Source organism: Falco cherrug, chromosome 16, assembly GCF_023634085.1.
Source record: "Falco cherrug isolate bFalChe1 chromosome 16, bFalChe1.pri, whole genome shotgun sequence".
Classification (NCBI taxonomy): Eukaryota; Metazoa; Chordata; class Aves; order Falconiformes; family Falconidae; genus Falco; species Falco cherrug.
Window position 1 is genome coordinate 6,508,649 of NC_073712.1, and position 20,001 is coordinate 6,528,649.

Here is a 20,001-nt window from a genome sequence, read left to right on the forward strand (position 1 = left end):
GCTGACGTGCAGGGCATTTGGGTGGAAGGAGTCAGTCCTGCTGCAGAGCGCCTGCCTCGGGCTCGCCTGGGTTATTTTCCCGATTCTTTTTCACATCTCCAGCGAAACCTTTAAGAACACGTTACGAGACGAGAGTTCAAGCTGCAGCTTTTTTTTCTTGGCTCGCCTCCTACCATGTGTGTGCGTACCCTTCCAGCTCGCTGCACAAACATTGCTTCATCTCACATCGGCGCAGCGCAAGCTCCCCTGGCAAGACCACCTCCATCACTAGCCCCTTGCGCTCGCACACACACACATGTTTTGGTCCCCAACCCGGCTATTGTCATGCAAATAAACATCTGTAGGCTCGCTGGCTCCCAAGAAAGCCAATATTTACAAAGGAGCTACACTGCCTGCCTTTGGAAGTGAGCCCGAGGAGATGCTCTGGTTATTTTGATCATTAAAACTGATTTTTTCCCGACACTCCAGCATCAGCTCCAGACCCTGAACCCTTGGTACAGGCAGCTCCTTGTTTCAGGGGATGTTACTGCTCCATCCCAGGGCTGGTGCAGGGGTGTCGCTGGCTGCTGCCTGCTTCACTCCAGCCCTTTGGCACCGGAGGAAAAGCTCGGGGTGCAGGGGAAGGGGCCATGCCATGGGACACGCACCCCAAAGCCCTGGCAGGGACCAGGCCAGGGCAGGCAGGGCTGCAGCCCGTGGTGAGAGACCTCCCTCCTCCATGCATCCCACCATCCGCTTTGAGGGAAGTTGGATGCTTTCCTTGGTGTAATAGGATTAAAGAAGGATTATTGCTGATGGGAACAAATGCACCTTTTGGGAGCATAGCTCTGCTCTTCCTGAGAAGAGATGGAAGTGGAAGCTTTCGCTCCATCAACCCTGGGAACCCGTGGTACAGATAAGGCTCGTGTTGTACAGGGGATTTGTGGAGCCCAGCTGTATGCTAAGCCAGCTCTGCAGCAGAGAGGACAAGTTGTACCTCACACAACTGCATCCTTCACCCCACGGATGTCCACAAGCAGCCAGGGTGCGGGCAATTTTGCAGTGTCAGCTTCAGGCTCACTGCTCAGCTGTGGGGGTCCCTGCACTTCCCTTCCCCTCTCCAGAGGGTGGAAAAACCCTGGAAAAGCACTTGGAAACCACTGGATGGACAACTTACAGCTCATTGCCACTGACATTAGTAAGATTTATCTACTACAGCATCGCTCAGATCCAGTTGCTTCTGGAGTGGAAAAGCGAAAACAGGGTGGAAGAGTCAAAGGCAGGGTGTCTGGTACTTGGGAGGGCAAGAGGAAATCCTGAACAATAACAGACCTCCTAGTTTATAAAAATGCCAGGGGTTGTGCAAACGTGGAGGAGAGAGAAAGAGAGACAGGGAGAGAGTGTTTGCACAAGGACAAGAGCTGTCAAGTTTCCAGCCTTCGCAGCCTCAGAAGCATGTGCTGCCCTGTTAAAATGCTGCCACTTGAAAAAGAGGAGGGGGGAAAATAGTTTGCTTTTGCCCACAGCAAATTTCTTAGTGGGAGCTGGCCAGGCGACTCGGAGGGGCGGGCGGCGAGGGGCTCGGCTGTTGGCAGGTTTGCTACAGAAAAGCGGCAGGCTGGAGTCTGGTGGGAAACAATGTGCAGATGAAAGGACCTTCAGCCATAAATCTAGAGGTCAAGTCATTATGATGGGGGAATCAAAAAGCACCACAAGCCATTTATGAACACAATAGAGGTCAACCCAGGAGCAAACTATTTTGCTCGGAGCCATGGTGGAAAACATATTGTTGCTTTGAGAGCTACATCCATTCAGGGAGGTGGGAAGTTCTCTTTAAAAATAACTGTAGCTCAAGCGCTTTAATGTTCATACTGCACCTGGTTCATATACTGCGTTGTCAAATGTACATATAATAGGTGTGGGTGAGTGTCTGCCCATCTCAATTTTACATGCTACATTCATTAAACACCTGGCTTGGGAACCCCTCACTGAAGACAGGAATATTTGGGACACAGGGAACACCAGAACAGGCACAGTGGCTACCGTGCATGTATGGCATGTGGTGCGTGCATAGTGTGTGCACAGCGTGTGCATAGGGTGTGCACTGCGTGTGCACCGTGTACAGCATGTGCACCGTGTACAGCATGTACACCGAGTACAGCATGTGCATAAGTACAGCATGTGCACCATGTACAACATGTGCACCGTGTACAGCAGGTGCACCGTGTACAGCAGGTGGACCACGTACAGCAGATGCACCGTGTACAGCATGTGCGCCGAGTACAGCATGTGCGCTGTACATGCATCACGTACAATGTACATGCAAGCACAGTGCGAGCATGGGGTGTTTGCAGCAGAGTTCCCAGCTCATCCCAGAGCAGCCTGGGGAACTCCCACCACAACTGGGAGCCCCTGAAGCCCCATCCCGTCATGCACCAGCCTCATCTCCAGGGCTGCTCTCAGTGCAGTGCCAAGCCTCCACCTAGACACGGAATCTCGGGGTGGCCGTTAGCTGCACATCTTTAACTGCCAAACGATGATGGATCTCAAATCCAAAAGGTTTAGCAGCGAAGGTTACACAGTAATGAACTGGGCCACCCCCCCGCCTCAACCCCACAGTAATAATTTAGCTTCTGTAAAGCCTGACTGAGCGAAGCTGCCCAGGATTTTCCCCAAACCTCTGCTTTTGATGGTCTCCCTGGAACATGTGCCTGCTGCCCGAACAGCTCCAGCTCTCCACACTGTGATGCCAGCTCAGATCATTAGCAGGGACCCAGCTCGCGTCCCCCTAGGAATGGGGCACCGTCAATCAAGCCAAAATGTGGGTGCATCAGCATTAACCTCAGCCACCCTTGGTGCCTCGGCGAAGCAGCTCCTTGAGCGCTGCCTAAGCAAAAGGTTGACGCAGCCCCAGAGATCCCAGAGGAGATGCCACAGCCAGCACTAACCACAGTGTTTGCCACCGATCTCTGCATGCCACGTTGGAATATGCTGAGTTTGATGGTGACAAATGACAGGGAAGCCAGACTGGTCTCCTGGCAGGCCCCTCGCAGGGCACCTCGTGCCACCGCGTGCCCTCTCCCATGCCAAAATCTGGAGCCCAGCTGGGAAATACCCAGCTGGGAGCACTGCCCGGGGGCTGCACCCCTGGATCCCAGAGCTCACATCGCTGGGGCTTAAAGAGAGGCAAAAGCAAAGTACCCCGAGCCTCCTGACCTCGGGGTCTGACACGGAGACCAGGAGCAGTCCACGTCCCCATGCCCAGTCCCGTCTGGCTGCCACTTCCAAGCTGGCTCCAAGCAGCGCATCCCATACCAGTCAGCTGCTTCCCACTGCAGCCCAAACAACAGGCACCTAGCAGAGAGGATTTAAAGCTCCTCAGCTGCACCTTGTGTTATTGGAGCTCCTGGCCAGGCTCAGGTTTTTGTGCTAAATCCTTTGGATAAGAAAATAAAATAATAGCCATGTTGGTTCTGGATGTTGGCTGAGCCAACAAACCTGCTCCGAAGGGGAGCTGTCAGTGGCACGTACAGCTCTGTTTGAGCGAGAACCTGGTCCGGGCAAACCCTGGAAAGATCGAGCCCGTTAATCACAGGGGGAGGATTTGTTCTCCAAGTGTGCCTGTCCCCTGCGCTGGGGGCTGCTTGGGGGTATCAATCTGCCCAAACGAAACCCCCCTGTGCATTTACCCCTTCCTAAGGTGGCATTTACCCCTTCCTAAGGTGGCACTTACCCCTTCCTAAGGCTGTCCTTGCAAACGGGAGCACAGGGGCTGATGCACCTGCTGGTGCGTGAGATCTCAAATGCCAGGTGGATCCAGGGATGGGGAACCAGGCACCTGAGACCCAAGCAGCGGTCCCCAAACCCCGGGGGACCCTGGCTCACCAACACTCACCAGCTCTCCAGCGTGCACAGCCTGGGGCTCTTTGGAGGGTATCTGAGCAGGGCTGTCTGAGCCGCCTCCGAGAAGGCACAGCACGCAGGGAGCTCCCATATGGCTTTGGCGGTGGGTGGGAAGGATGCACAGAGCAGGTGGGAGAGAGAGGGGAAGCGTGGGGACGGCCACATGGTGCAAGGCGAGCACTCAACCATGGCAGGAGGAGGCGGTGGCAGAAGCAAAACTAACCCTGGGGGAGAGCAGCTCCAGCCCGACAGCCCCAGGCATCACCTTTGGCACGAAGCTGAGGGGGTCTCCATATGGAGAAGGGAAGCGCAGTATGGAAGAAATAAGGATTTCTGCTCTGGAGAACATACTTATGCTAGAAATGCCCCTGGAGTGAATCTCGGGTGCCCTGAGCTCAGGGGAAATTTGGCCCGTTTGCCAAACGAGAACAAGATCCCGCTGAGCCTCATGGCTGTGGGGGTCACACATCGAGGTGTCCCCCCTGCCCGTGGCGTCAGAGCTGCCAGTCCACACCAGTCACACAGGGAGCAGCGTCCAAGCAGGGTCGATGTGTCTGGTGCCTCCAAAGCGCCCTGGTGTGCTGCGCCCGCGGGGCCAGGCAGGGCAGAGGCTCGGAGAAATCGGCTTCTTGGAGTCACAGACACTTGCTTGAGACAGACTTTAGAAAGCACCAAACCCCAAACCAGCTTGGTTTTTTTTTTTATGTTCAGCCAATTCTGCAGCAGCAGGACAACTTACCAGCCAGGGGCCAGCCTCTCTGGCACTGCGACTCCAAGGAAGGACAAGGTCTGGCTCTGGCTTATGAGAACTGCTCCAGGTCTGTCTGTTGAGACTTGTTGGAGCAAGGGCAGGTTGACTCGCTCTGCAGGGAAATCTCTACCCTGCTGGGATGCAGGGTGCCTCTGACACTGACTGCTTGGGTGCTGAGTGCTCAGCACCTGGCTGGGCTGTGCGTCCGGGCAGAACTGCTGCAGCACCTGGATAACGTCCACAGCATCTGCTTCTACCTCTTGGCAAGGTCATTCCCGTGTTTCGGCTCTCCCTTGGCCACACAAGTATCTGGGAAGAGGGAGGGGAGAGAAAATGAGGCAAGCTGCAGGATAAGTGTGTTAGAGCAGATTAACCAGCTCCCCCCATGCTCTCCACAGCCTGCTGCTGCTGCTATTGATGAGCAAAACCATTCATTGCTCAGCCCCAGGCTCTTCCTCCCCTGCCAAGCATCATCCCAGGCACATCGGCTCGGCCAGCAGCCTCCCAGCCCCCTGAGACACCCCAAGACAGTGCAGGCAGAGGATGGTGTCTGGTGGGGAGCTGGTCCTTGGAAAGGCAAGAAGAAAGGAGGTGGCAAATGTCCCCCCCTGGCAGTCCCAGCGTACCGAGGGGAAGGGGATGGGGTCCTGAGGCACAGCTGGGCAGGGCACACGCACGAGTCTGCTCCTCACACTGCCGTCTCCTGCTCCGCGCTGGACTCTTCTTTCTTCCTTTTCATCTTGCAGAAGCCATGGAGCCCACAGAAGCAAGCAAAGGTGAACTGGGGCATCACCTGGAGCAGGAGAGGCTTGGGAGCACCCCCAGGAGACCTGGATGGGGACAGGGAGAGCAGTCAGAGCAGCTCCTGCAGACACACGGGGGATGCACGGGCAGGACAGAGGGTGTAGGACATAGCCCCAAAATCTCAAAACTGGAACATCACCCTGCACCGACAGACACCTCCCTTCCCCGTCCTTCCTCACATCCAAGGCCCCCAGCCAGGCACTCCCAAATTCCCCACCCAGCGAGAGATTAATACTTCCCCCCCTAGCCCCTCTCCTCAAAAGCAGGGAACAATCGGGACAGACGTGGGGACAGCTTGCGGCTCCTAATGCATATTCCAGGGCCTGGGAGGTGAGGTGCCCTGGGAGCGCCCCGGCGCAGAGGCAGCACCAGCGGTTACGGCACAATGAGGCACAGCTGAGAGCGGAGTTCACTCTCTTTGTGTCCGTTTTCAACGGATAAAATAATGCCCCAAAGCACAGCCCACATTATGGCCCAACAGCTGCAAAATGTAATTATGCAAATGAAAGTCTGGGTTTTTTTTTAAATAAATAACAAATACTCGCAGAAATACCATCTGAAGTGAAACCTTCATTCTCTCCCTATTTTAATTTTTAGCTTTTGTACAGCTTGCAGATGACCAGCTCTGATTTTGCCCCAGGGGGTGCCGGTGCCCGAAGGAGCCGTGCCCAGCCTGTGCACCACCATGCTGCCCAGCACGTCGCATCCTCACCACCACGACCGTGCCACCCTCCAGCCGTGCGGAGGGCAGGGTGACCGCAGCACCCACGGTGCCATCACCGCCTGTGGCTCCCTGCAGAGCCCGGACTCGGCATCTGCTCCCCGTCAGCAGCAACACGGATGGGGAACAGCCAGGGGCCTCAGTTTACCCACCTGTGAAATGGGCACAATGCTGGAGCTCTCCGAGGACCAAGTCACACTCGGTCTGTGAGGCACTGTCACCTCCTGAGGCTCACAGCCACCAACAGCAGCAAGCAAAGAGTGACCCCCCCCTCAACAGCCAGGCACTGTGAGACCCCCCCAGCCCACTGCCTGCAGCCCACAACTGCGGCAGGGTTTGGAGCAGCCCTAATTCACAGCGGGGACAGCTGGGAGAAAATTAACCATGGGGAAAAAAGCCAAAGCAGGTGGGGCCTGTGGCCCCCCACCTCCACAGGCTCCTCACCAGCGGTGATGTTGCGGGGGGCGTGGGGGGGGTGCCACATCCCTGCCTTTCCGCTTTTCCCCTTTCCAAGGGGCCCAGCTGCAGCACAAAGCGACCGGCAGCAGCGAGGGGCATCCCACTTAATTCGCTTCTGCCGCTGTCCCCCTCCCCAGCCATCTGGGTACCTGTCTGGTAGCTCCCAAATTAAATCAGGCTACCTCTGGAGCTCACAAATAATGACAACAGGCTCTTTAATGAGTCTCCTGCTCTGAATGGCTTCTCAGCGTAGCGGCAGGTCTCCGCGTCCCTCTTTGTGCTGCTGCTTTTTGTTACCAGCCTGAGAATGGGATTTTGGAAGGAAGGGGTGGTGGTGCGGAGGGGCTGCGTGGGGGCCAGCCCGCTGGCGTGGGGGGCTGCTCACCTCCTGGCCCCTGCGCCCTCCCGGCTGGAGCGGAGCAAACCCACTGCCAGCGGGGAAGGGGTGGGAAGGGAGGAGAAGCCTCTGGGAGCAGGCACCCCGCTTTGGCACAGCAGGGCTGGTCCGGCACTGCCAAACCCAGCTTTGGCAAATACCCCCCTCGCCCCCCCCCAGGGCTCCCACCCCCCACCCAGCACCGTCCCCTCTGTTAACCCTCGCCGTATTAACCAGGCAAACGTGTCTGGGGCAGACCTCCCAGGCGGCCCCCGTGGGTGCCCACTCCCCGCTGCCCCATGCCACCCCACGTCCCCCCCGTGCCCACCCTGACCCCTTGCAGACACAAAGCCACCCTGAGAGCCTGGGCGGTCCGGCTGGGACCCCAGTGTCCATTAGGGAGCTATTGATATATTTAGAGGGGCTTGTAACGCAGAGGCTTTTCAGGCTGACCCTCTGCCTCCCATTCAGACGGCAGACAATGATGAATGAGCCCCGGAGAATAGAGGCAGCCCAGCTGAGGCTGATGCTCCTGTTCTTCTTGAAAAGGTAGAAAAAGGATCCTGAAGGAGCAAGGAATAATTAAAAAATAAATGAACTGGCTTGGGCAATGATGACAGAAGCCTGGCCTGATTTGCAAGGGCTGGGCATGCTTCACAGACCTGTGCTGCCCTTTCTATTCAAGGGAGAAGATCCTTTGGATAAAACTCCACTGCAGCAGAGAAAATGCGAGGAGCATTAAAAATGTAAAGCTAGAGAATTCTCTTTAGTCAACTGCATAACCCCAGGCCGTGTTTGTCACTGTCACAGTGATGAATTGGGAGCTGTCTGAAATCAGCATGCTCACTTTAATAATGTCACTTTCCCTGAGCCCTAAAAAATGTCTTTCTGAACCAGCTGGACAGAGTCTATTTCTTAGCCCTGCAATTACCCATTTCCCTGGGCTTCGCTGGGCAGCCAGGCAGCTCCAACAGCACGGCTCAGGAGCGGGGGTCCTGGGCAGGGAGAGCCCGGGATGCAGGCAGGGTGCAGGCAGGGATGCAGGCAGGGATGGAGGCAGCACTCAGCACAGCCTTGCAGTGGGGACAGGCTGGGGCTGCCAGGTGACAGCGATGGCTGCCAAACCTGTGGAAAGGATGCTCAGGCACCAGCATCTTTCATTTGGGACTGATCTTACCCTGCCTCAGCTTTTCTGTTTCTGAGAAATGCCGCTGAATTAACTTTTAGCCGCTTGGTTGGAAAAAACAACATTAAGTTTTGCATTTTAAACCCTGAATTTCAAAGCTGCCTTTTGCCTGTCGTTTTGTTTTCCTGGGAAATGAGATCATTTGCAATGGAAATTGGTCCTGTATTTTTGCAGGCAACTGAATGGAATTAAATAATTTGTAATGAAATGTAGAAAAGTTCCCAGAAATTTCATTTCATGTGCCTTTCATGAGAGCTAGTCAGTCCACCTCTACAGCCAAGATTTTTGGGAGTGACTGATGGTTTGGGTATCACCAGGCTGGTTTTCTAAAATCCGCCAAGCAGACACATTCGGAGGAGTCCCTGGAGAAAGCCTGGCTCTGCAGTGCCATGCTCACGGGACTTGCAGAGACTTTCTTCTGAGCAGCTCCGTGGGATGCGGATGCACCCTGCACAGAGGGAGCCTTGCCTGGGACTTTTGGTCCTTTCATTTTTTAAGCATCAGAAGCTCAGGTCCCACATCCCTGGGGCTCGCTGCTGTGCCTGTGGGGACACAACCCCTTTCTCCCACTCCTTATCCCCCTCTTCCTCACAGCCACAGGATCCATCCAATTTTGCTACTTTTCAGCCAAGCTTTCAAAACCATTATTTCCTAGGGTTGCATTTCCCCCCGCCCCCCGCCAAACCTTGGACATCTCGCTGCTTACAACCAGACCTAAGATAAAACCAACTTCAAAGCAGTTTCTATAATGAGCAGCAGTGCATTAGAAACCCAACAACAGAGGAGACGACACCGGGATAAAACTAACCTGCAAAGAAGCACCATCCCTTTAAGGAGAGATAATGAACGGAGAAGCTGTTGCTTGGCATGTTTGCAGAGAATCGCTAATTAAAACATCGCTTCTGTAAAGTATGCTGATCCCATTGATTCTTCCCCCCACACAGTTAATTTGCTGCTAGGAAGGCAAAGTCGCAAGGGTCCTCATTATAAAAATTTCACTGGCTGCAGCTAATGGTTGTAATTAATAGGTGCAATAAATTTCAAATGGGCAGCCAGGGTGTTCATTAGCTGTGGGCTGACTCAGCACCGGTGGCCTCACCAGTTACTAAATAACCCATTTCCAAGCAGACGGGAGGAGGAAGGTACTCTGTGGCACAACCGGTGCATCCGTAATTCCCTGCCGAGAGCAGAGCTGAATAAATAATTCCCGGCAAGTTCCGGATTTGTCTCTTTTTGTCCCGTCGGTGAATTCTCCACGCAAACCTCCTCCAGCTCTCGATAAGCTAACTGAGGGCAGGTTTTCTCAAAAGCACTGGTGCAGCCAAGTGACCTGGATTTCGTGTGGGAGCAGCACTTGTGGAACTGAACCCTCCGATGCCAAGGGTGGGTAAATACCCCGCAATAACATCACACAGCCAGGATCAGACCCTGGGGAAGCTGTTCATGCAAAGCCTGTTGGGGACGTGGGCTGCAGAGTGATTTTTAATGCCCTGGTCCTTCTTTGGGCACCCTGAGCAGGGCTGAGCTGTAAAATCTCTCTGGGCTCCCACTGAGCATCATCCTCTCCATAGGAGGTCCCAGTGCACCCAGTGCACCAACCCTCCGGGCGGCTGGGTGCTGGTGGTGCAGTGCTGGGCATCCTGCTGTGTCCCATTAGGGCTGGGTGACGTCACAGCTTTGATTAAAACCCACAGCTTTTCAGTTCATTATCATGTGGCTGTAATTAAAATATTAATAATTGGCACTCTCTTCCCAAGTTATCTCCAGGGACCAGCATCCACGGGGCTGGGTGACCCAGCAAGAAGCTGGTGCTGCTTCTGCTGCTCTTCCCGCACATCATCAGCGCTGCACGGAGCTGAACTCCATCCCGAGCCCTGCCCAGGCAGCAGCAGGCAGTGACCCCAGCCCGTGCACTGGGATGTGGGATGAAATCTCTGCTCGCCCTGGAAGGATCTGGCACCTGGTGCCCCGTGCACACACAGCTGGGTGGCCCTTGCCTACCTGAAGCCAGAATTATGGCTGCTGCCACGAGGGATGTCGGGGGGCTGGCACAGCAGTGTGGGGGCTCTGTGTTGGGCCATGCAGCTGGGAATTTCTATCTTCTTGGGGCTAAACAGATATTATTCCTTGAATAAGTCAGGAGGAATTTCATGGAACAACTTCAGATTTCATGGGGAGGCTTCCAAAACTCCTTATACCTAGCATCACGGTTGGACTTGATGATCGTAAAGGTCTTTTCCAACCTAAATGACTCTATGATTTCTCCTCCCCGCAGGGCAGCACAGGACAAGCCTGTGCCTCACCCACCAGCAGCTTTGGGATACGGGAGCTCCACACCCAGCTCCTGGAGGAAGCCGGGACGATGGATGCCTCACTCATAAATGGCAGTTATTATCTGTAATTAGCAGCTTGTCCTGCTCTGCACATTCATTCCCGGGAGCTCAGGAAGGACCAGGGACTGCTGGAGGGGTCTGACTGCTCCAGCATCATCCTTTGCCCGGAGCTTTGGGAGACGGGAGCGCCTTCGCAGCGGCTGCTCCTCGAGCTCGCTTCTCTGGACCAGGGATGGGATTCTGATTGCTGCCTTTTTAATAATAGGTGTGTGCCGAAGTTCTCAAAGATACTTTGAAAATGCCAACCTGACCTACTGTTTTATTTAATGCTGTCAATGTTTTATAAGCAGGGCAGACGAAGGTTTTTGCTTTGCCCAGCCCTGGAAGTGGGCAGTAATCGCAGCCACACGGGGCCGCGGGCAGAGGCTGCGCTAATTGAAAGGTGACTGGAGGTGCTGCTGGGAGGTGGATGCCAGACAAGCTGAGAGCTCACCTGGTGCTGGCAGCATCTCCTCTTCACCATGGACCTTTTCCAGGTGTCCCTGCCAATGCCTTCTGCACGGCAGGGCTTTCATCGAAACACTTGTCCCATGCGTGTCTCCCCCCTCGCCTCCTGCAAGCCCCAGTTGGGTGTCCCCCTGAGGATCAAAGAGACTGAAAACCACAAGTCAAATCTCACTGCTTAAGCCCTTGTGCATTTTCGGGGGGTACTGGAGCTGGGCAAACAAGGGTAAGAAAGAGATTTGGCAGAAAGTCACCAGCCCTGGCTCCTGACCACCAGACACCCCGACCAACGTGCCCACAGGGTTTCCTCCCGTCCCGCCTGCTCTTGAACACAGCACCGCAGAAACGCGGTGGGTTGTGCCCCCTCTGTTTCTTTCCTGCTTAATGCCTGCCTTGCTAAAAGAAAAATCAATAGCATAAAGGGTAGTAGGAGCATTTCTCAGGGGCGGAGTGTCTCGCCGGTATAGTGCAGACAGGCTGCCGATAATCCTGCTCTGAGCCACTTTGTCCAACAGCCACCAAAATATTAATGGGGGCGGCTGCTGCTCCAGCATGGGCGTTTGCATCCCTCTGCAATTGCTGCGCAGAGATGGGGTCTATGCCCCTGCCCCAGCATCCCCGCTCCCCGATAGCTCCTTCCCCCAGTGCTTCCAGGAACGCTGCTGGTCATGGCAGAGGGTCTTCTGGGAGGCTTGGGGCTGTGCCCCCCTCGGGGGACCACCACAGTGCAGCACCTGCTAACCCCCCAGGACCATCCAGAGAGAATTTGGCTCGTTACATCCCCAGCGCAACGTTTTGGGTTGCAACAAAGCTAATGGCAAAAATGGGACTCCTGGCGTATTTTTGGTTCTTTCACCCTGCTCTCCCCTTCCTGGCGGTCGATGGCACCCTGGCTCCCGGCTCCCATCGCCAACCTTGTGCCGGGTCTGGAGCATCCCTGGGGCGGGATGGCGGGGCCAAGCCATGCGTGTCTGCTGCAGGGATGGGTCCTGCTCAGCATGAATGGCTCGGGGCGGCCATTGTCATGGGTGAATTTTCTGAATGAGCAAATCCTCATTAAAAAATAATTAAAACAGCCTGGTGAGATTGGCTTAATTCCTTTCATTTTGACTGATGGTGTTTAGTTTTGATGATTTATGTGCCACGGTCTTGCCAGCTCTCATGCTTTCATTGTTGGAACTCATGGGATTTCATGATTTTCTTCCTTCCACACCTCTTTGAGTCATGGGATTACAGCTGAATCTCAGCTTTCATTTTTTTCAATGACTATTATTTTTAAAGATGCATTCCAGGCTGGTGAAATAAACTTGAAAGCCTGACACCTAATGACTCAAAGCTCAGGAAGTGAGAAAAAAAAAAGAAAATAGAGAAATTGCTCGCTTCCTGCTTGGCGAGGGTGGTTTGTAAACCCCCCCCCCAGTGATCTTTGGGTGCTGACAGGGGCTAAGCGGGGTCTGTGGTGGTGAAGACTGTGGTGGCAGGGTCTGCGGTGGTGGGGTCTGCGGTGGTGGGGTCTGCAGTAGTGGGGTCTGCAGCGGTGCCTGACTCTCCCACCCCATCCAGCCCAGCTCTGCCAGGCTGCTCTGCTCACAGCCTTTGTGCATTTAAAAAGTGCAAATTTGCCAGGTCCCACTGTATGATTAAGCCTGTCCTTCTCATGTGCTCCCAGCCACCATCTCCCCTCCGCTGTCCTCGTGGCACTGGGCTGGCCGTGGCCTCGTGGGCACTGTGGGGACGGATCCTGCCTGGTGCAAACTGGGTGGCTCCAGGCTCTGCACAACCCGCTGGTTCTGCAGCACTCCTGGAAGGGACACGGTGTGGTGGGGAGATGAGGCTGGAGGTACCCGGGCTTTTCTCAGCCCCCTGTGAGCCCCTGCTCAAGGGAGCCGGCAACAGTAGAAAGGGCTCCTGCCATCACCTGGAGCTGTGTCAGTGCTGGGTTAGGCAGCGGCCGTGGCCCTTGGAAATGCCCTTGGTCTCCGCCTGACGCTTTTGTTCTGCAGGGCTGCAGGTGGGGATGCTTTGAACCGTGTGAGAAAAGCTCGCTGCCAAAGAAAAGCTGCTCCCGCCGCCCTTGCAGCCCCCTTCGCCAGCACCCGGCGCCGCCGAGCGCCCTTTCAGCTCTGAATGGGGACGACGGCGCCTGAAAGGCCATGCCCCCCACCATCCCCGTCCCCCTTTGTCTCTCCCTCTGCTCGCCACCCCCTGGCCCATCCGTCTTGCTAAACCTCTAAGGCCCTGCAAGGCTTCAATGCCCCCTTTCACTTGTTATTTGTTACCAAATAAATATGAGTGATTAAAAAGGGATCAGGGGTCCATGCGGTTTGCAGAGGTGCCTGGAAGGTGGAGTCCCTCCTCTGTGTAGCCCATGGCTTTTCGCCCTACATGAGTTAGGAAAAGCAATCACATAGGAATAAAAAGCCATAGACCACAGCAGAGGGCTTACCCAGGATAAGCCAGCAGTCTTTGGGGAAAGAAAAGGGGAAAAGGTAAAGGAGGGGGGGGGAAGTAACCCTTCCATCTAAGTTGTCCACCCTCCCTGTGCCCATCTGGGAGCATCACCCTCTCCCTCCCCGCACAGGGACCCCAAAAATAGGGGACCCTCCCAGCCAAAACGCCCCTCAGCATCGCAGGGTGGTTTCTCCTGGGTTAGCCCTGGGTCAGGCAGGAGAGAGTCAAACCTGCCCTGTCTGTCGCCTCAGCAGCAACCTGCCAGCGTGGTGGCCTGACCCTAGGAGGAGGACCCAGCGCCCTGCTTTTTCTGCTCTGAAGGCTGTAATGAACTGTGATTGCAGGGACAACAGCCTCTCGCAGCAGAGGTGATGCTTAAAAGACAACATGCCATAGCCTGAATCAATGGCAGCACATCCAAGGAGCAGGCAATGAAATGGTTTATTTTCACTCTCCCAGTGGCCAGGCCACAGCTACACCTTATCTCTGGCAGGAAGATGGTATCCCCCATCACATCTTTTTGTGCTGCTTTTAAGGATCCCAATAAACCTGGAGTCATCAACCAGATAGCTGGTCTGGTTGCAAATGGAGCAGCACAGATTTACACCTGCAGATCAAATGCTCCTTTCCATGGAGGAGCACCTCGCTGTTCGGCAGCCACCTCCCTTGCAGCAGCCCAGGAGCCCAGAGGGTAAATCCCTTTTGCAAGCAAGAGGGGAAAGCGCTCACCTTGGGGTATAGCTGTACCCTGTCCTGTAGCTGTTTGGAAAAATCCGACCCTTCCAGGCCACCGAGGGACTTGCCCACAGTCACAGAGTCGCTCAGCAGCAGAACTGGGAATTGAAAACCTGCCGGTGGCCCCGCTGCCCCCCAGCCCACCTGGCTGCAGAGGCTGCGGATGCTCAGCAGTCAGAGGTGCACCCAACAGACCCGCCTTTGTCGGCTGAGACAAAGGGCTAAAGAAAGGTCTGGCTGCAAACCCGCCTCCTGCTCGCTTCCCCCGCTGCTGCCTTCCCCCATAGCCTTTTCGGGGGAGCTTCCATCTCTGTACCCACAAGAGAGGCATCTCAGGACAAGGTGATGCATTTCGTGGGGAGCAGCTGCTCCAGCAGCTCCTCCAAGAGCCAGACACAGAGCTTTTTCTTTAGCAAAAGCCTCTGCACATCCCTGCACCTGAGGGAGCTCCTCCGGTGGCACCAAAACTTCCCGTTGTTCCTGGGAAAGCATTGGCCTCTGCCTTCATTTTCTTCTCCTGCTGGCTTGTTCAGCAACAGAGACTGCTAATTGCCAGGAGCTGATGAGGTCAGCTCTGCTATTGAGTCTAGGAAACTCCCTTTCTTGTTGCCCTAGCAAGAATCCTTGGGAAATTCAATGTTTCTAAAACTATACAGCAACCAGGTTGGGAAGCAGGAAGGATTTTGCACCCTGCGGTTCATAATAGCAGTGAACATGACTTTGACCTACAAACCAAACTTCTGAAGCACACGAGCAGCTCTGAACTGGCGTTTTCCCAAGGTCTTTCCTCTTTTAACTCCCGTATGTGAATGGCAAGACAAAAAGGCCACTGTGTGCCCCACCTGATACAGTCACGCTCGCATCCTGGCCTCTTTCAACTGTGGGCAGCAGCTGCAGGACGGTGCACCCACGGGCAGCCCGACGCACCCCGCTCTGCAGGAGCACGGCTTCAGCCCGGCGTTGTGCCCTGGGGCGCAGGCATTGCGCTGGGGAGGTCTGCGAGCAAACACCGCAACACAAGCCCACGGGTGCTGCGTGCACATCAGGAGCCCTGCGTGGGTCTCGGCCCCCCAGCTCCGGCACCAGCCCACCCTTTGCTCCCAGGGGTGCACGAAGGAGACAGCCCCCATTTCATTGCACGTCGCACATGCGGAGGGTAAATCTTGCCAAGCCGAATGTGATGGCTCTTTGGGATGGCCCTGTGCCTCTGCCTTGGCACCCAAGACCTTCCCAAGGAGGCTGCACCAAATGCAGGGCAGTTCTCCCCGGCGTCGGGGCATGAGGACACATGCCTGTCCACGAGCCGCCAGCCCCACACCACACCGCAGGGTCCCCAGGACAGCCCGGAGCCGCCGGCCGAGCGCGGCTGACCTCACCTTTGGCAGTGTGGCATTCTCTCCGCGGGAAGGGCACCATGCCAGCCAGCATGAGCCTTGGGATGGCAGCCGCTGTGGCATCACCTGCACCGTCCTCTCTTCCCCGCCTCGCCCTGTCCCCTGCCAGCAAAACCCGGGCACCGCGGGGATGCTCGGGGAAGCGGGTGCCCAGCACTGCCAGGGGGCAGCTGCCCCACCGCCTCCGAGCCCCGGCTGGCTATGGGGGGTCTCATTTTTGAAGCCCCAGCTCCTCCCTTGCCAGCTGCTCCCACTGCTGTCCCCAGCGCCCCGTCCCCACGTCCCCACCGTGCCTCGCTGCGCGGTCGCATACTTGAAATGGTTGTGCACCGAGGGGCCGGGAGCGGAGGGAGGGAGCGGGGGTCAGGTATTTCTCCATCCCCAGCTCCGGAGAGCCGGTAACAAAGGCGCTATTGAACTGCAGCCTCTCTGGTCTGTGAAGCAGAAACCTCTTGTATCTACTTCACTGCCTTTGATCTAACTCCCCCAGTGGGATGTATATTACTCATGTCCTGCTGCTCGGGTACTGCTGCCAGAGTGGGACGGGGGGGACAAGCCCCCCCACTCCCAAACACTTCCCATGGGTTTGGGAAGCATCCCGCTGGCACCGGGCAGGGGCACCCAGAGCCTGTCTCCGCTGCTGTCCTTCCCTGTGGTCCCTCTGACCCCCCCCTCTGTCCCCCAGCCCTGCCACCCACCCACCCCCCGGACCCCAAACTCAGGGGAATGCGTGCGGGCACCCAGCGCTCAGCCAAGCGTAGGGGCGGGAGGAGCAGGGCTCTGCGCCTCGCATTCCTCTTCTGTAATTAAAGCCCGTGCACTGGGTGGAGGGGGAATTTCCCAAAGGGTTTTACTGGCGTCTGGACAAGGGTCAGACAATGAGAACATTTGACAGGGTGCCCAAATCCTCTGTATCTTGGATACGCTCAAAGCCTCTCCCGTGCTGTTGGTCCCAGGCGCTGGTTTGTGGGAGGTGGGGGCTGCTCGGGCAGGTTGGGCGGTGGGGAAGGCGGGCGGCAGCTTGGGGACTCTCTCACGATGTCCTCACAGCCTTCACTCCAGCCAGGCTGCCCCAAAAATGCAAAAGCTTGAGCAGCACCAGCTTGTTCTGAAACCACGTCCCCACTGGGATCCCCCAGAAAATCCTGGGTAAAGGCATCAGACGCAACTTAGAGACTCACAGCACTTAGACCGGTGCTTTAAAAAGTGCTTTGCTGTCTTCAGCAGGCTACCAGCCTCGCTCCCCGGGGAGCCAGGGGCACTGGGGGGGTTTACCCTGGTTTTTCCAGTCCTTGGAGGGTGCTGAGATGCTGTGACAACCTGCCTAGGAACCATCGCAGCTATCCAAAAGCACTTGAGTGCTTTTGGAAATCTTACTCTCCTGCCTTTCTAGCTAGTTTGCAGAAAACGCTGCGCCTGGCAGCTCCCACTGGCACCCAGAAAGTCACGTGTGGGCATCGCCTTTTGGAGCAGCACCCCAGGGGTGCTGGTATGACAGGACCTGAAGTGACAGTACCCAAAATTACAGGACAAGAGGAAACCTCCCTGGAGCCGAGGGCTCTTAGCGCTGCTTCGCCTTCTCTCAGGGCTCATCCCCTGCTTTCCCTGCTCCCTGCCTGCCTCTCAGGTGTGGGGAGAGCTGAGACATGCGCAGAGCCTCTCTGGGGCTGCCTCCATCCCCACCGCAAGGTGGAGAGAAATAATACATACCCGACCACCGAAACGGTCAGGATGGACAGATGGATGGACAGATGGATAGAAACTCAAGAGCAGAGCCTGACCAAGCTGGGTACACCTAAAGGATTTTGTTTTCCAAAGAGATCCATGCTAGCTGCATCCCAAGAAGGTGCAATCAGCCTTTCTTTCAGGGGATCATCTGCAGTTCCCCCCTCGCCAAGCCCCTCGCTTCCCAGCTATGGGCTGGCTCACGCCCTGGGGCAGGGCGTGTGGCACCCAAGTCTTGTTTAGTTTTTAAACATTAACTATTAGAACTTGGGGAGCAGTTGAAGTCAGAGTTGGGCAACGATCCATTTTCAAGCTGTCTTGACAACTGGCTCCAGCACAGCAAGATTAGATCTACTAATCACATTTATAAGGCACCCAGGATCATGAATTGGGCATTTGGAGAATATTTGTCATTGTAACAATGTCATTTCCTAGCCTTCAGCATGCATTACCTTGTCCTCCAAGTCGTTATGGTTGGACTTTTTGGCTTTAAAGAAACATGTACTTGGGGAAGAGGGGGTTCAAAAGCATTTGTCGTGTCGGTGCTCTGTACAGCTGAAGGTGCACACTGTCTGTCACTTGTATGCCCCATGGATAGGGTAATACTGTGGTTATTTATGGGTTTTAATCAGCTTTCTCATCACCTGATTTTGTATTGATAGCTGCTTTAACAAAACAGATACGATCCAAATCTTTCCAGAATGCTCTATAAAATCCCCCAGCTCTTACAGGCAATAAAAAGGGAGGCCAGGTAAGCTGAGCGACACCCCAGATCACGCAGTGCATCCTTAATGGTGAGCTCAGGATCAGCTTCCCCGTCGCTCCCCAAAGCAGGCATCTGACAGCGAGACACGCTGTCTACAACACCCTTATCAAGACACACCGGAGAGATGCATTCAACAAATCCACGTTTGCAGCAACAACAGCAATCACAGCATCGCAGCCTGTGCACAGCAGCTGCCGCGAGGCTGCAAGGCTGCAGCATTGCATTAAGGAGAGACAAGACGGAGCCCAGGCTCCTTTCGCAGGATGTGCTGGCAGCCTCAGAATCCAAAGGCTCAGGAAGGGCCAAAATAGTCCTAATTTTGCAGGTGCACGTGCAATCACAAAACACAGAACACAGCATAAAACTGGTCTGATTTGTTTTAAGGAGAGAAAAGAAATCCTTGTGTCTTCGGGCTACTTTTGCACTTTGCATCCATGGGGATGCTCAGCCCACCCCTCTCCAGAAGAGCAGACACTGCTCGTGCAGCCTCTCCCTGATACCCTGGCAGCCCACGAGATGTGTTTTCCCCGGTGGTCCAGGGGCTGGCTTTCCCTAACTCAGGGATGTGTGTAGGAAAACTGGAACTGACGATGCGCTGAGGGGGCCGGGGCGTGCGGAGCTGGGCTCCGGCTGCCCCAGCACAGCTCAGCCCAGCGCAGCTCAGCCCAGCGCCTAGCTCTTGCAAGACTGGCTTTTCCATGGATGCCTGAGGTTGCTTTAGTGAGCAGAAATGTTCGCCCTGGAACAAGCAAGTTTGAGCCAGGAGGAGTGTATTGCAAATCCAGTTAGTTTGTACCAGTCAGCTCTGGGTAAAAAATCAGCTCTGAGAAGTTGCAACCTTTCCTTCCCACTTCCCATTTGGAACAGCATGTCACTTCCAGCTCTCCTTCATTTTTACCAAAAATATGTATTTTAGGTGACTGAAAATGTAATGAAAGGATTTTCTTTGGGTGAAACAAAATGTTCTCTAACCTTAGATGGTTTTGTTTCTCAGCTTGCTGAAAAAAAATCAGAATAAATTCATTTTGGTATGACCCCTTGGTGCTTCTGTGCTCTGCAAACCAGCAGATCAGTCCTCAGCAGAGGACCTGCACCTGAAATGAGCGACCCTTGGAGCGGCATGTCTGACCCCAGGACCCCAAGACTATTACTTGTGCGTCTCGGGTCACAACCCACATGATCCTGCCAAACCCCAAACCCCTCCGCTCCGCCTCTGCTCAGCCCCACTGCGCACTGCAAAGCATTGCTGTGTCCTCCAGCTTTTTTTCAAGGTGGAGGGATGAGAGAAGCAGAGAGGGAAGGGATGAGATAATGACCCAGATCTGTTCCTGCAAACTAGCCATCAATTTGCCACACAGCCCATTAAGAGAGGGCAAATGCAGCTCGGGAATCCAGGTAAGTCACTCGCTAACAAGATCCTCACGGGCCTTTTAGCACATTCCTGGTCACAGATATTTCAGCTCCCGCAGCCCCAGCTGTAATTAAGTCTGGGCTGTGAGGCAGGAGATGCTGCAGTAGCCAGGGGGGAATTTGTCTAGGTTTGCCGGGGAGGCGCGCAGGGCTGATGAGCAGCGGTGTCCCTAAGGCTGGGGGTGCGGAGGGGGCTGCAGCCCGAGCCATCCTGCCTGGCGCAGGGGCTGGTCCCTCGCCCAGAGGTGTGCAAGGAGGGCGAGCGCTGCTCCCCTCCCATCTCCAGCAACTTGGACTTGGGAACAGAGGGAGAGGGAAACCGGCAGGCTGAAGGGGATGGTTCAGCGATCGGGAGCAGCTAGAGCAGAGGGAACAAAGAGGTGGAGGAATTCGAGGGGGAAGGTGAGAAAAGAGCCCCATGGGGGTACAGGGGCACTTTGTCCAGAGGTAGAAGGCGAAGGCAGGATAACCATCACCTCTGCACCAGCGTAGCCCCTTCAACTC

At 55.4% G+C, this 20,001-nt stretch overlaps 1 protein-coding gene across 3 annotated transcripts in view; it reads right to left on the bottom strand.

Moving 5' to 3' along the window:
* The window catches only part of BLACAT1 (BLACAT1 overlapping LEMD1 locus), a 35,782-nt gene that overhangs the window by 2,386 nt on the left and 13,395 nt on the right, over positions 1-20,001 (bottom strand). The window contains exons 1-3 of one of the 3 annotated variants that reach the window (XM_055728413.1): positions 15,579-15,848; positions 5,260-5,463; positions 4,622-4,942 (exon numbers count right to left, since the gene is read on the bottom strand). In XM_055728413.1, coding sequence (XP_055584388.1) covers positions 5,322-5,463; positions 15,579-15,595 — 159 coding nt within the window. In that variant the 5' untranslated portion in view covers positions 15,596-15,848 and the 3' untranslated portion in view covers positions 4,622-4,942; positions 5,260-5,321. Of the gene's footprint in view, positions 1-4,621; positions 4,943-5,259; positions 5,464-11,005; positions 13,150-15,578; positions 15,849-20,001 lie in introns of those variants that run through there. The other 2 variants (XM_055728414.1, XM_055728415.1) reach the window with 2 other exon arrangements.